The sequence below is a fragment of the Cadophora gregata genome (genome assembly GCF_030347475.1).
Source record: "Cadophora gregata isolate MNR1 chromosome Unknown scaffold_3, whole genome shotgun sequence".
In the NCBI taxonomy this organism is placed as follows: Eukaryota; Fungi; Ascomycota; class Leotiomycetes; order Helotiales; family Ploettnerulaceae; genus Cadophora; species Cadophora gregata.
In genome coordinates this window covers 435,547-450,821 of record NW_026695926.1, presented here as the reverse complement: position 1 = coordinate 450,821, position 15,275 = coordinate 435,547, and the positions used below count along the sequence as shown (strand labels likewise).

General features: G+C 36.1%; 3 protein-coding genes across 3 annotated transcripts; 2 read left to right on the top strand and 1 right to left on the bottom strand.

Annotated features, from left to right (window-relative positions):
- Positions 1-9,406: 9,406 nt before the first annotated feature.
- On the bottom strand, positions 9,407-11,502 carry GPI12 (N-acetylglucosaminyl-phosphatidylinositol de-N-acetylase; the record flags this gene model as incomplete). Its single annotated transcript, XM_058502252.1, has 4 exons — positions 9,407-10,060; positions 10,125-11,008; positions 11,091-11,193; positions 11,283-11,502. 3 exons carry the CDS (start codon positions 11,500-11,502, stop codon positions 10,474-10,476), a joined length of 858 nt encoding a protein of 285 aa, XP_058361179.1. The 3' UTR covers positions 9,407-10,060; positions 10,125-10,473.
- Positions 11,503-12,246: 744 nt separating this feature from the next.
- On the top strand, positions 12,247-12,941 carry ONS95_008706 (uncharacterized protein; the record flags this gene model as incomplete). The annotated part of the gene is made up of 2 exons (XM_058502251.1): positions 12,247-12,580; positions 12,640-12,941. The coding sequence occupies 2 exons, from the start codon at positions 12,247-12,249 to the stop codon at positions 12,939-12,941; spliced, it is 636 nt and encodes a 211-aa protein (XP_058361178.1).
- A 1,222-nt stretch (positions 12,942-14,163) lies between these two features.
- Positions 14,164-15,045, top strand: ONS95_008705 (uncharacterized protein; the record flags this gene model as incomplete). Its single annotated transcript, XM_058502250.1, has 1 exon — positions 14,164-15,045. One exon carries the CDS (start codon positions 14,164-14,166, stop codon positions 15,043-15,045), a length of 882 nt encoding a protein of 293 aa, XP_058361177.1.
- Between the last annotated feature and the right edge of the window lie 230 nt (positions 15,046-15,275).

Below are 15,275 nucleotides of genomic sequence, written 5' to 3'. Positions count from 1 at the left end.
ATAAAAGAGTATTAAAATATAAGTTAATATAAGAGGATTCGCGAAAAAAGAAGTGTTTATAAAGGAATTAAAAAGTACGCTTATAGCTGCAAGTAAAGAAAGAGAGAGCTCTAGTAGTGCTAATAATTTAACCTATTTAGCAAGGGAAATTATTATAAGTAGTACAGTAGCTTTAGTTCCCTAACCGCGTTAGTCTTAGCGCTAAGAGAAAATAAGCAAGGCTATAAAAAAGTTTAAGTTTATATATAAAGAGAAGGCTAAGATTAATAAGAAAGAAATTAACTTAGTTAAAGAGAAGCTAAAGAAATAAAAGAAGTAAAAAGTAAAAGAGAAAGATAAAGATATATAAAAGTATAGCTATAAAAAAGATATAACTGTTAGCTAAAAAACTATAATAAAGGAAAAAAAGTTCTACTAGTTATAGTGATAATAAAGCTCTTAGGTAAAATGTTAAGATTTCAGTAAGTTTACTATAGTCACTTATAACTAATAACAAAGCGTATAAATCTTTATACAAAGCGACTTCCGGAAGGTTTAGCTATTAAAAGGCTATATATTATATATAACAAGAGGTTAAAAATCAAAAAACTAAAAACAGACCTAAAGACTTACGTTTAGTTTTATATAGCTAATCGCCCTCCCTGCCTATTAGATAAGCTTAGACCTTATAAATTTCACTAAAAAAAAGGCTTAAACTATTTAACTATAATTAAAAGCTAATTCTAGATAGCTGAGATCTGATGATCTTACTATAATAAAAAGAGAATAGATAAGTTATTCGCTGCCTCTTTAAATAATAGTTCCACTCCCCTCTTAAAAAGCAAATCCACGATAAATTAGATATATACTAATACTACTTATAAGAGATAAATAAGCGTAAAAATATCAAATAGCTATAAAATATATTCTTTTTAGTAACCTAATAACTTATACACTAAGACCCCGCCTACTATATATTATATACTGCCCTTTGTCCTAATAAAAAATAAAGGCTAGTCAGTTACTCTTACTACGCCAAATACACTATATCAAGTAATAAGACCTTTTTCTGTTATATCGATTTAAGTATCAATAATATACTTACTACTAATTACGATACTACTATAATTTAAGGTAGTATCTTATTAAACTAAAAGAATAAGAATAATTACACTTTCTACTATCTAGAGATATAATATAAGCTAGATAAGTAGTAAGCGCGTGTTTACAAGTAAGGGTAAGATACTAACTACTATATTTACTAAATCACAGACTAAACGTTTACTTAAAAAGATATAAAGGTTTTAAAAGTAGATTAAATTAGAACTTCTTATAGCCTTAAAGATATACAGATTACGTTACTAAAAATTCTATACAAGTTAACTAAGCTTGTAATAAAAGTTCGCTAGACTATCTTACTATAGTTTATTACGATTTAAGATAATAAAAAAACCTTAAAAGTTATAAAAGGTAAAACTTAAAGGGACCTAGCTAACTTTTACTAAGATTTTATTACACTCTTAACTACCTTGTCAAGCCTTACAAATCGATATAAAGTAATTGTTACGAACCGCTTAGGAGCTTAGCGCTCTTAAGGGGATTCCCCTGAGAGCCTAAGGACTCTTAGGTAAGAGGGGCTAAGAGACTATAGGCTTAAAGAGATACTAGTTCTTAAAAGAAGTCTTTTAGGAAAGAAGAGCTCCTAAGAGAACTTCTCTTTTAAGATTTTATAATACTATAATAGTTATATATATTATATAATCTAAGTACTATAGTTAAAGGCGCTAGTTCTAGTGACTTAATATTATATAATAAATCCCTAGATCTTTAAATCTTATAATAAAAGAAGGGATCTAAGGATCTATAGATCTATACTTAAAGGATCTAAAGAAACAAAAGTTTTATATAAGATTAGTATATCTACTACTAGATAAGAGCTTTATACTTAACTTTAAATAGTATTCTAATATTTAGTAACTATTTTTTTATTTATATAATACACTTACCTCTTAATTATTAGAGATTAATTATAGCTTTTTATATTTATAATAAGTAAATACCAGACTATTACACTTTAAGTACTTTCTTATTAAAAGTACTGACTTATAAAGATAATATATCCTCTGTTAAAGGATCGTTATTAAACGATAACCTGGCTTCTATTAAAGTCTTTAATATAAAAAATATACTTAAGATTACTACCTTGGATCTTTATAATAAAGACCGGTCTAAGCTTAGAGCGTACTTTACGTAGGTTAAACTTTATATAAGCTTTAATAGTCACTAGTTCGCTATAGATACTAATAAAGTCTTTTAGGCTTTATCTTTTCTCTATAAGTCTGCCTTTAACTAGATTAAGACTTTCCTCTCAGACTATATTTAGAACCGAACTAAAGACAGAAGAGTCTCTATAGTAATAACTAAAGAATCTTAAAGGATCTTTATAACCTTTAAGAGTTTTAAGTATAAGATTAACTGCGTTTTTAGCGATATTAACTAGAACTGTACTACTAAGCGGAATATCTAAAACTTAAAGCAGGTTAAGTTAGTAACTATATATACTACTGCTTTTTAGTAATTCGTAAATTAAACTAGCTAAAATAACGATATCCTTTAGGTATAGTACTATAAGAGATTAAAGGATAGAGTGAAAGATAAGATAGTAAGATTAGATACGCTTACTAGTCTGTAAGAACTTATTAAGATAGCTATTAAGGTTAATAACTAAAATTATAAGAGAGCACTTAAGAAAAAAAGCTAATACTACTCTAGAATATATATATACTAAAGGAGAGGGAGTAATAATAAGAAACTATTCTACTTTCGGGAAATAGAACTTAATACGATATTCTAAAAGCTAAGTTATTAGGGAAAGCTACGTAGTAGTAGGTTATCTAAGAAAGTTATAAGTAAGCAGCGAGAGAAGAAGCTATACTTTAAATATAGCCTCCCTAGTTATATAGCTAGCTTTTATTAATAAAAGAAATCGTAGATAGATAAGAAACACGCTAATGTAATAAGATATGGCTCTTATAACGAACTAACACGATAACTTACTATAGTATATTAATATATAACTATAAACAAGCTTAAGGAGAATTATATCTATACTTAGTTAAGCGATTCTAATAATAGTAAGTAAGATTCCGCAAGTATCACGGATTAGCTTAAGTAAACTGTCGTTAGTATACCTTTTAAAGATTATATATATCAAGACGTTAATAGCTTTAGGCTAGACGATAACACAGAGCTAATATTAAGTGATAGCGAGAAGAAGGCCTAGGAACTAGAATAGACTCCGGAACTAAGGCTACCTTAACCTAAACTCTTAAGACTAAAAGTAAATGAAACTTAAAAAGTTACTTAAAGAGAGGAAAGCTTATACTAAGTTAGCTATAACACTTACTACTAGACTAATATAGCTACTAAGGTTACTTATTAAAAACTAGGTCTTATTAGTTTAAAGGGTCTACTATAAGAAGTAAAGTACGAAGTAGTCTACCGGAAATATAAGCAGATTAGATAGAGAATAGCTAGTAGTTAAGAAGGACTAGCGACTTTTAAATAGCACCTACTACTCTAAAACACTGCTACTCTTAACACTAGCGCGTTACTAGAGGTAAGCAAGGAGTAGGAAATAATAGCAGAAAACCGATATTATAAGATATAAGTCTATATTAATAATAATAGTCGTTACTATTACGAGATATATAACCTAGTAACTTATACTAAACTTAGAGTAAAGCTTATATATAAAGTTAGCCTAAGCTATAGTAATCAAAGGGTATAAGAGAATATCCTTAATTATAGTGTATATTAGAAGTATTTCTGCGTGTAGCAGCTTACTATTATTAGAGATAAGTATCTTATATTAGAGGTTAAAATTAAGAGAGTCAAGCTTTAGGCGATAGTAGACTTTAGAGCACAAGGGAACTTTATATCTCTTACTATTATACTCGAGCACTATCTATTAACTAAAGTAAAGGATAAGAGATATTATCTAGTACTAGTAGATAGTAAAGTCGCCTTTAATAGACTAATCGAGGTTTAGACCGCCTCAGTTTATATAGGTATCACTAAGCACTCTAAAATAATCTAATTCGATATTATTAGGATTAAAAAGTATAATATTATCTTAAGATTACTATAAATAGAAAAGTATAACCCTATTATTAATTAGCAGATAGAAAAGCTTAAGTTTAGTTATTATAGAGACTACTATTATCCACTAAGAACAGAAGTAGTAAGTATTTAAGAGGTTAGTGTTACCTCTAAGGAAGAGCTTAGACACTAAGATAAGGGTCTACTAATAAAGGATATACTATTAGTATATAAGAAATTTATAGTACTATTTAAGGAAAAACAAGGTATTAAAGCCTTACTAAAACACTAGGACTATAATTATCAGATCGAGTTAAAACTAAGTACTAAGCTGATATTTTAATCACTTAGGGAATATTCAGCGATAGACTTAATAATAATTAAGTAATATATTAATAAAAACTTAGTAAAAGGATTTATCTAAGAATCTAAATCTTTATAAAGAAGTAATATCTTATTTATAGAAAAGAAAGATAGTAGATAATAAATATATATCAACTACTGTTAATTAAATAATACTATAAAAAAGGATTATTATATACTACTATTAGCTAAGGAGCTACAGGACAGACTTATTAAAGCTAAGATTTTCACTTAACTTAACTTATAAGAAGCGTATAACCTCGTTAAGATAGCTAAAGGTAAAGAAGAGAAAATAGTATTTCGTACTTATTTTAGTTACTATAAGTATATAGTTATACTCTTCGGCTTAACTAATATACTAGCCATATTTTAGCGTCTAATTAATAATATTTTACGGCCTTACTTAGACGTAATATATATATACTATTTAGATAATATACTAGTCTACTCTAAATTAGAGGAGTAATATATAAAGGATATCACAGCTATCCTTTAAAGGCTAAAAGACACTTACCTATTACTTAAACTAGAGAAGTATAACTTCCACGTAAATAAGATTATCTTTCTAGGCTATATAGTTACTACTATAAGATTAGCTATAAATCTTAAAAAGATTAAAGTAATTATTAAGTAAATAAGGCCTACGAATATTAAAAAAATACAATTATTCTTAGGGTTTACTAACTTCTATAAGCGATTTATTAAAGACTACTCGAAAATCGCTAGGCTACTTATAAAGTTAACCTATAAGAATAAGTAATTTCACTAGTCTAATAGCGCGCGAAAGGCATTTAAGGCACTTAAAGTAGCCTTTATTATAGAACTAGTTCTTACTTCCTTTACCTTAAATAAAGAAATATATATAAAGACAGATTCTTCAGACTACGCTATTAGAGTCGTACTTAGCTAGCTAAGTAAGGACGGAAGATAGTAATTAGTTACTTACTATTCGCGGAAACTATTACTAGCGGAACTTAACTATAATATATATAATAAAGAGTTACTAGTAATTGTAGATATAGTATATAAATAAAAGGTCTACCTTAAAGGCGCCGCCTATAAGGTACAGATTTTAATAGACTATAAAAATCTTATTTACTTTATAACTACTAAAGAACTAAACTAATGTTAGGTCCGTTAATACGAAACTCTCTTTACTATTAAGCTTTAAATTTCTTATATTAAGAGAACAGAAAATACTTAAGCTAACGCTTTAAGCTAGAAACTAGAATATCTTATAAATAAGACTCACGAATCTTATACTATACTACGGAAAAATAGCGATTTATTAGTTATTAATAGCTGATAGCTAGCTATAATAGGATAGCTAGTTATAAAGAGAATCTAGAAAAGCTACGCTAATAACTTAGTTATAGCTAAATAGCGATAATAACTAGGCGAAAGATTCTCTTTTTCTTTAAAAGAAACTCTCCTATTCTAGGGACAAATATATATACTTACTTAGGACTAAGCTAAATTCGTTATGGACTTCTATAAGCTACTTACTTATAGATATTAAAAGTTAGCTAAGATATTATTTAAGCTATCTAAAGAATACTACTTTCTGGAAATAAGGAAGGTAGTTAAAGACGTAGTAGTATCGTGCGATATATATATCTAAAACAAGGTATCTCACTACGCTCTATATAGACTTATAAAGTTATTAATAACACTACCTCGCTTATAAAAATTAATCGCTTTAGATTTCGTAGTTAAATTACTACCCTTAAAAGATTTAGTTATAAGAATCGTATATAACTTGATTTATATAATAACAGATAGATTTATAAAGTACGTGTATATAGTACTAGTACTTAAAATATAGGACGCGCCTATGATAGCGCAGGTATTCTTTAAGATAATTCTTATAAGCTACGGAATACTAGAAAAGATTATCTTAGATAAAGATAAGCTCTTCACCTTGAAGTTCTAGAAAACTCTTATTACGCTCTTAGGAATAAAACAGAAAATATTAACTGTATTCTATTCTTAAACTAATATATAAATAAAACGAATCAACTAGATAATAGAGACTTATCTTTAATATTATATAAACTATAAACAAGACGACTAAGTGTAGCTACTCCTACTTGTCTAGTTTATATATAATAGCGCGGATTAAGAGATTATTAGAGTATTATTATTTTACGCGAATTATAGGTATAACCCTACGGTATATAACCTATTAATAGCCGGTTAGGGTACCGCGTAAGAAGTTATACTATAGGTAGGTAAGCTTAAACAGCTCTATAAAGAGTTATTAGCTAATATTCTCTTTATTACGTAAAGATCTACGATTTACTACAATAGAAAGCGTAGTATAGGACTAATACTTAAGGAGAGAGATAAAGTCTACTTACTTAGAAAGAATATTATAACTAAACGACTAAGTTATAAATTAGATCATAAGAAGCTAGGACTATTTAAAATTATTAAAGTTAAGGGACTAGTTAATTATTAACTAGCTTTATTAAAGACAATAAATATTCACCTAGTATTTTATATATCTCTCCTTAAACTAGTACTGCTAGGAGCACTACTAGCTTTTATTACTAAAATACAACTGATTAATCCAAACGCTAAGTACAAAGTAGAGGCTATCCTTAACTATCAGAACTTTTATAGTAAGCTAAAATATTTAATTAAATAAAAAGAGTACTTATAATTAGAAAACACCTAAGAACTTAAGTCTAATCTCTACTATCCTAGGCTTCTTTAAGACTTTTATTAATAAAGTCTAGGTTTACTTAAAAGGAAGAGGACTTAAGGTCAGGAACTCGGCCCTTAAAGAAAGATACTAGATAAGCGTTAGGCTTAAAGGCAGGGAACTAAGAGTTAGGGTTATTTTTAATAAGCTTAAAGGGAAGCGTTAAGGGACGAGCGGAAGTTATAGTCTTTTCTATCTTTAACTAGTATATAAGCTATCTAAGAATGAACTTTTTAATATACCCTAAGATATTATAATCGTAACGCTTTAAGTGAACGTACTTAGAGTATCTTTTTAAAATAGATAAATCTAAAAAGCAGGTATAAGAAAGGCTATAGTAGAAAAAATAAGGCTTTATAAGTTACGCGACACGCTTAATATAAAGCGTGAGCTAGATACTTTATTTTTTCTTTATTTAAGTAATACTTAATTTCTTTATAATACTAAATATAATAGATAAGAAAGATAGCTATTAGTAGCTATTAACGTTTTTTAGGTTATACTTAAGTGTAGGGACTACGCTAGTATAGAAGAGGGGATAATGTTATAGACTGCTTAAGAGCCTAGTGCTCTTAGGGGGATTCTCTTAAGAGCCTAAAGATTCTTAGGTAGAAAAGGGTAAGAGACTATAGGCTTAAAGAGATACTAGTTCTTAAAAGAAGTCTTTTAAAAAGGAAAAGCTCTTAAGAGAACTCCTCTTTTAGGATTTTATAGTACTATAATAGTTATATATATTATATAATCTAAGTACTATAGTTAAGAGCGCTAGTTTTAGTAACTTAATATTATATAATAAATCCTTAGATCTTTAGATCTTATAATAAGAGAAGGGATTTAAGGATCTATAGATTTATACTTAAAGGATCTAAGGAAATAAAGGTTTTATATAAGATTAGTATATCTGCTACTAAATAGGAGCTTTATACTTAACTTTAAATAGTATTTTGATATTTAGTAACTATCTTTCTATCTATATAATATACCTACTTCTCGATTATTAGAGATTAATTATAGCCTTCTGTATTTACAATAAGTAAATACCGGACTGTTACAGTAATTCCCTTTTAATTCGCTGCTATAGTTAAGCTTTTTAAGTTAAAGGCTTTATTTAATACTCTAGTTACTTAATAATAATAGAGTTCTTTAGCAGTAATAGCTTAAAGAAGCGTTCTATTAAGAGAGGATTAAGCAGTAGCTTATAACTTTATTAATAAGTAAAAAGCTAAAATACTAGTTATAGTTATAAAGGCTTTTAAGATAGTAAAAAGAGTAAAAAAGAAAGCGTTTAAAGAGAAGTCCTTTTACTACCTAAAAGAGGTATTAAAAGTTATAAGCGTCTTAATAAGAAAGGTAAAGTGTGACGCTAATCAGTTAAGTAAGGAAGTAATAAAGATCGCGTTAAAAAAGAGCTTATTATTTATAAAGAAAGCTAAAGAGTATTTAGCAATAAGTGTAAGTAATATAATAAAAGTAGATAGTTAGTAAGATTCTTAGTATATGTTTCTTTTTGTTTATATAATACTTCAAGGGATATAATTAAAGGGCGACTATTTATTTAGAGGGGAATATATATAGTAAGATAGTATAGTTTTAGGTCAAAAGATAGTTAGCCTATTTTATAGATTATATAAGTAAGCGCGATAACGCGTAATAAATATATTATCTTCTCTCTCTTACTTTTACTACTTATTTAGTTAGTAGTCCTTTATATCCTTACTTACTATACACTTTAACAGCACTACCTTACTTCTTTATATTATACAAATTAATTATAAAGGTAGTAGTAACCACTTCTTTACTATACCCTATTAGGAAAAGTCTAGAGCTCGGTAAGACTCGGTAAAGCTCGGTTAACTTGAAAGGGGTTTACCGACAGTTACCCACTTAGTTATACGCAAGAGGAAATAGCTCTACGCTACTATAAGAGTTTACGTCAAGCTTTACGTCAAATGTAATTAGGCCTAATCGGGAATAGCCCGGTGAATTTGTCTATATAGGCTCGAGCGCCCTTCACGGAATCGAGGGCTCCTCAGCTTGATATTCGCGCTAATAGAGAGGTTATCACCTGATCCGTGGTTATTTCGCTCACGTGCTAGCTAACGCTAAACCGTGCTATTACATTAATACGCTATTATTAAGCTTTCTTTTAAGCTAACATTTATAAAATTTGGATTAGTAATAAAAAAGTTATAGTATATCAAACAGGCGCGGCGTTCTAACTGGAGAATCACGCCAAACTGAAGCATAGCTTATATACGTAGATTTAAGAATATACCCAGTAACAACGACGCCGAGGAAAGTCCTTATCCACAGATTTGATTTTCGGTACAGGTATGCCTCGTGACAAATGAGCATCCAGCTTGTTTCAGCATTTGGCAGAACTAAGCATATACCCAGGCGATCGCTGGGATTCACTCAAAACGAGAAAGATCTAGACTCTGGGAATTCGCTACATGCAGCTGCTAAAAAATTGATTCGGATGAAGCTTCAGCTTCACAGCGGCCATACCGCTTGTTGCTAACCTGCCAATAAGTTAATTGTTAATAGAATTCAATAAAGATTTCACAGTAAAGCTCAGCTGCTTTAAAATATTATATGTTACTAAGAGTAAAAACTTTTCCTAATTTTATAATTCTTGTTATCCAGCCGAGCCAGCTTTGTAGAAGGTATGTCTTTTAAGCGAATACTAAACGACGCTAAAATGTCCCTGTGGCGGTTGATGGGATAACTTCGTAAGCAGCTCTAGTTGGCTAGAGCACCTCAGGGAGTGCCGCAGGTACGCCGGGTGCACGACAAAACAGAAATACAAAATTTGAAGTTAACACCAAGTAGTAATTGCGTAGAATGTTGCTGTCCAGGGCCAAACAATGGACTAATTCGGCAATAACGAAGGAGTGACATATCTTGCAACTATAGTGGAGAATCTTAGCGGAGAAGCTGGTAGTTGATGGAAGAATAAGTGAGATCACCATACCCAAGCTCTCTTTATACAGAGAATTCGCAACTAGCAGACAGAACTTGCTCCATTACTTAGAAAATGCGGATATATTTATAGGCTCGGGCAGGTAAAAAGGAGAGCAGGGCTTTACAGAATCTCGACCACTTTATCGTGGGAGAATGAAGAGGTTTATGCATTATGTAGGGTATATACACACCATCCGAAAAAGAATACAAACCACGCCTTACCATGCATATATGCGTACTGTGCTGTGCTGTGCTGGCAATGCAAATGCAGCTCAGCCGAGCAAAATCCTGTCCAGAACAATTCCAACCAATCCGGACCAATCCAACTCCTCCGACCAAAAATCCCAGCCTCTTCATTGTTATGCTCCGCTTATCTTCTCCAACCTCAAATCATTCACCACCATATATCGACTGAGCCCAATCCAACCCCAACGAAACCACCGCATCTGGCTCTTATGCGCACTCGTCATTGCGGACTGCGCGGCGCGGACTTCGTTGATGCCGCTCAAGAAAAGGAGAGGTGAAGGGTGTTCGTTCATCTGTTTCTTGCTCACGACAATCACAAGCAGACTAATGATCGAGTCGAAGAAACTCGTATACTTCCGCACCACGTTCACCGAAGTCAGGGAGTATAGATCAACCGGACAGCCCCAGCCAGGTCGATTGTGTATGAGGGAGGAAATAAAATGACGTGCGCCGTGGAATAGGGAGATATGGTTGGGGTGTGAAGAGACGCCTGATGCGTCGAAGGTTATCAGAACATCGATTGTGGCGGTTGGCGCATCTGCAGATTTATTCTTCATGGGGTTGGAGAGGTTCGGCGCGAAGGCTGACGAGAGAAGAGAGGCAATCTTCTGTTTATCCCAGGCTGTAGTCATGCTATCTGGGAAGTCACTGTGGAAGAAAACAATACATTTGTCAGTTGTGGTCCAAGAGGTGGAGGTGGGGGTAGAGGGGTTGATGTGTGGGTGCGTACGGGTTTTCAACCACAAACACATCGTCTTCTTTGCGCAGACCCAATGCCATGCCGCTCTTGACCAATTCCTTCTTGCGCGTTTCCCCCAATCCGTCTGCGTCTCCTGGGGGTAATGTGTTAGTGAGGTCCTTCAATCGCCATCGCGTGCCATCCTACTTCGTGCGCCAGGCACAAACACAAGAGGTGACGTACCACTGCTCAAACATAGGATCTTGACATGATTTCCCAGCTCTGGATTGTTCAATGCCAGGAGGGTCGGCGCGAAGAACATTGCCTCGTCATCAGGATGCGCGATCAGAAGACATATGCGCTTGTTGCGCAGTTTGGGGAAGCGGCTGCGCGCAATGTTGACGGTGTATAGCCATGCAGTGATGGCAACGAGGGGAATCGCAAGGAGCGTGAACCATTGCATGACTACGCTGAAAGAGCGGAGGCAGTGGGAAGCGTGGAATGTTGGCAGACTGCGGAGGTCTGGTCTTGAGTGCTCTGCTGTTGTTTTGCTGCAGGAGAGAGGGTGTCGCGTGGATAAGGGGGCGACTGAAGGTGGTGAAGCCACCTGGCATTGAGGAGAGGAGAGGAGAGGATCAGCGAGACGAGGCGAGAGTTCCAATTGAATGACCGAGGGCGAGGGGCGCGGGCGCAAATGTTAGGCCCCGTTAGCGAGGGGTGACGGCGGGAACTAGCCCTGATAGCGGATAGCCCGGGGGGTTTAAAGTTGGGCCACAGATGCACTGCCCTGCACTGCCTGAGTCCCAAACAACCTTATATTTCTGCTGCGACCTCAGCTGTGGCCAGTGGCAGCTTATCTAGACAGCCAAGGCGAATAGAACCAGGTTGAAGGGGATCAGGAAGGCGAATTTGAGAGACGACGAGGCATCGGTTGACTGTTGTCCGCAGCTGTTTCTTGGGCAAAAGAGGCACACGACACCGAGGCATCTGAGCAAGAGCTCTAGGAGCTAGCGGCGACCCATTGACGATATTGGCTCGAGCGAAAAGGAGGAGGACTATAATCTGCTAGCGAAAGGCCTATACAAAAAGAAGTGTGTATACTTGTGGATAGATACACTGAGGACTGAGCGAGGATCATTCCGAGGAGAGCGACAGGGACTTCAAGATAGATCCAAGCCTAAGCAGCTGCAGGAAAAGTACCCTCACAATGGCGCGCCATCGAAAGGAAAAGACCCCCAAGAAGATCCCTCTATCCCAACCTGATCGATCCGGTCCCTCCCAAGCAACCCTCCTCGACATCGCCGAACAGCGCGGCCTCCTCAAAACCTACGATGGGCAAGCCGACAGCTCTTCACTGGAAGGCAGAGCCGGCGAAGAAGCGGATACAGAAGCATTGGTCGGCAGATTGGGCGAGTCGGTGTTATGGAGTATAAGTTTGACGATGCTGCATTTCACGTTGGATGTGTTGATTTCGCATCAGTATGGTGCAGATAGTATTGTTTGGCAGGATATTATGTGGAGGGCTTTGCAGGCATTTCCGGGTATGTCTCTTCCTCTTTCCCATGCTGACTGGATTCACGGCTAACGATATCGGTCGTAGTCATCTTTCTCCTAATGTACTTCTTCCATCAACATCCGACACCATCGCCCGTCATCCCTCCACTCGCTCCAAAAGCTTTGAAAATAACATACCAGACTCTATTTTTTGTTGGCTCGGTCTCAGCCGGATGCTATCTCATTTACATCACGAACATGCATGGATATTATGCTGTTATGAAACAATCTCCTCCGCTTGGGTGTCTATGGATTTGGTCTGTTATCGAATTGGATCTAGTACCTGCTGTGGGGAGTCTGCTGTGGTGTGTAGTCTTTCTGAAGTGGGGAGGATACAATTATCTGTGAGATACTGTATGTACTTATGTCAGATAGAAAAAGGAAACATACATCTCGGGGGCCTTGCATGGGACCATCCGCCCACTTTCCCAATGGCTATTCCTTGACAGGTATTTAGAGTCCTAATAACATAGCAGCATCAACCCGGATTAGTAAAGCCTCGGTTCTAAACGGAATGGGGTCCTTATCCCAAGATACTCTGGCTCGATGTCTTGCAATTTCTTTGTGCTGCTGAAGTTTGTTTGCCTCCACTTGTCAAGACTGGAACGTCCTTCTAGATCATGTGATGCCCCCTCGCTTGTTTGTTTACCGTACAGGTTCGGTCATTATTGAAGCTCTTTCAGTTAGCGCGAAGTCAGTACATGCCATGTCTCTTTGAACTTAACCACATTTGAGTAGTACACCTGATTTCCTGAATGGTGCCTATTCTAAACAATGACCTTCTTTGATTCTGCCTGCCAGAATACGATTTCTTTCAGAACGTCCATCACCTTTGTTAGGTGACTAACGTCTTTCTCGAGATTTCCCATCAAATCTCAATCAATGATGATGAACAATGAGGACATTGTCGGTCATATACACAGCCTTTCTGCATCCCCTTACTTCCTTTAGAGCCTCTGAAGAACATCTTCCATTTCATTGCCAGGTGATTCTTGCACTCTTCATTGAAAAAGATGTGATCAGGTAACTGTTCCATGTAGATGAAGACACTTGGATTCTGCATGAATTGTATCGTTCCTTGTTCCATCTCCAATGCTCGCCTCTTCCTTTGTTAGATCTTGTGGGCGAGGAGCATATAAACACAGACATTCCCCTCTGAATTACTAACTCAAAGTCATCTTGTACGCCAAATATGAAGGAGCCAGGCCCCACTTGGTGGGAGAGTCCACCTTCAGAATCGACATCCCCAACTCCAACCAAAAAAACACGCTCCACAGACAAAGCCAGCCCATCACTTCCCGAGAAATCAATCCGACCCAAAATCTCAACAGTCAAGTCAACTGTGAAGTCCACCAGCTTACCACCCCGAACTGGCAACTTCCACAAAGATGAGGAAGCCTCCTTAACAGACAATTACACCTCCTCTCACCTCCCAGAATCAGAAGTCTTAAATTCGAACAAAGTTGCAAGCAACAGTTCCGGACTCGACATTATCGATCTCATTAATCGACCAATCCACCCAGTAAAAGATCTCCCCACCGTCCATCAAGGGACAGACGCCAACGCTGAAATGGCAGGATTTTCTCATATCGAGACATCAGCACCATCTCCCAAGGACGGAGTATCCCCATCTGAGAACGGCGAAGCGTCAGGACTCAGACTAGAGAGTACTCCATCTCTTCAAAGTGGCGCCGACCAATCTGATCCAGATCCTGCCACAGAAGATGCAGAATCCAAGCCTGTTCCGACTGAATCAAGCAACGACAAGGGCAAGAACAAACACTCCCACTCCCCATCCACTTCCCCCGCAAGCGCACAAGCCACCAATCTCCCGGGAAGTGAAGAAACCCCCAAAATCTCCTCATTCAAGATTCGAGGAACCAGAGGCGTAGCTCGCGAAGTCAAGAAAGTCAATCCCCAGCCCGAGCCCAGGCCTAGGGACAAGGTCACCCCCAAGCCTGCATTGAGCGACAGCGATATCGACATTGAAGACGCCCCCAGTCACAAGATTCATAAACCAGTCTCTGCCCGGTCAAAAACTCTGCATAGACCTGCGAAGGAGGGATATGGTCCAGCCGGTTCGGGTGATGTTGGGGATCAGGATGGTGATGGGGAGGAGGAGGATGAGTATGAGCCTCGAGTCCGTGGCGGATTAGGCTCACCCCACCGCGACATCCCCAGCTCCGACGATGACTATTCGGAGGAGACCATCTCCGACCTTTCAATCCATTCCGACGGCCCACTTGCGCATCCATCCACAGTCAACACACCAAACACACCTTTTACTACCTCCGCACTCCTCCACTCATCTAGTGCGAAATTCATCGTTTCGCTCTCGAAACAGATTTCTACGCTCGAAGAGTGTAATAGTAGATTGATATATAAGCTTAGGAGAGCGGAGGAAAGAGTTGAGGAATTAGAAAGTGTGATCGGGGAGCAGGGTGGGAGCTAGGAACGGGAGGAAATTGAGTGAGATCGAGAGATGTTATCGGAGAACATAGTGGAGATTCAAGGGGATGAGGGCGAAGGATTGAGATGATAGAATGACTTTTTTTTCATCTGCATTTGGGCTGTTTCGCGCGGGTCACTCTTTTTGACAATTAGAGATCTCGGCTGGCTCATTGATATTCAACTTGGCGTTCTCATTGATGTTTTCGGTTTCCAGAGGCTGCATGTTTGGAG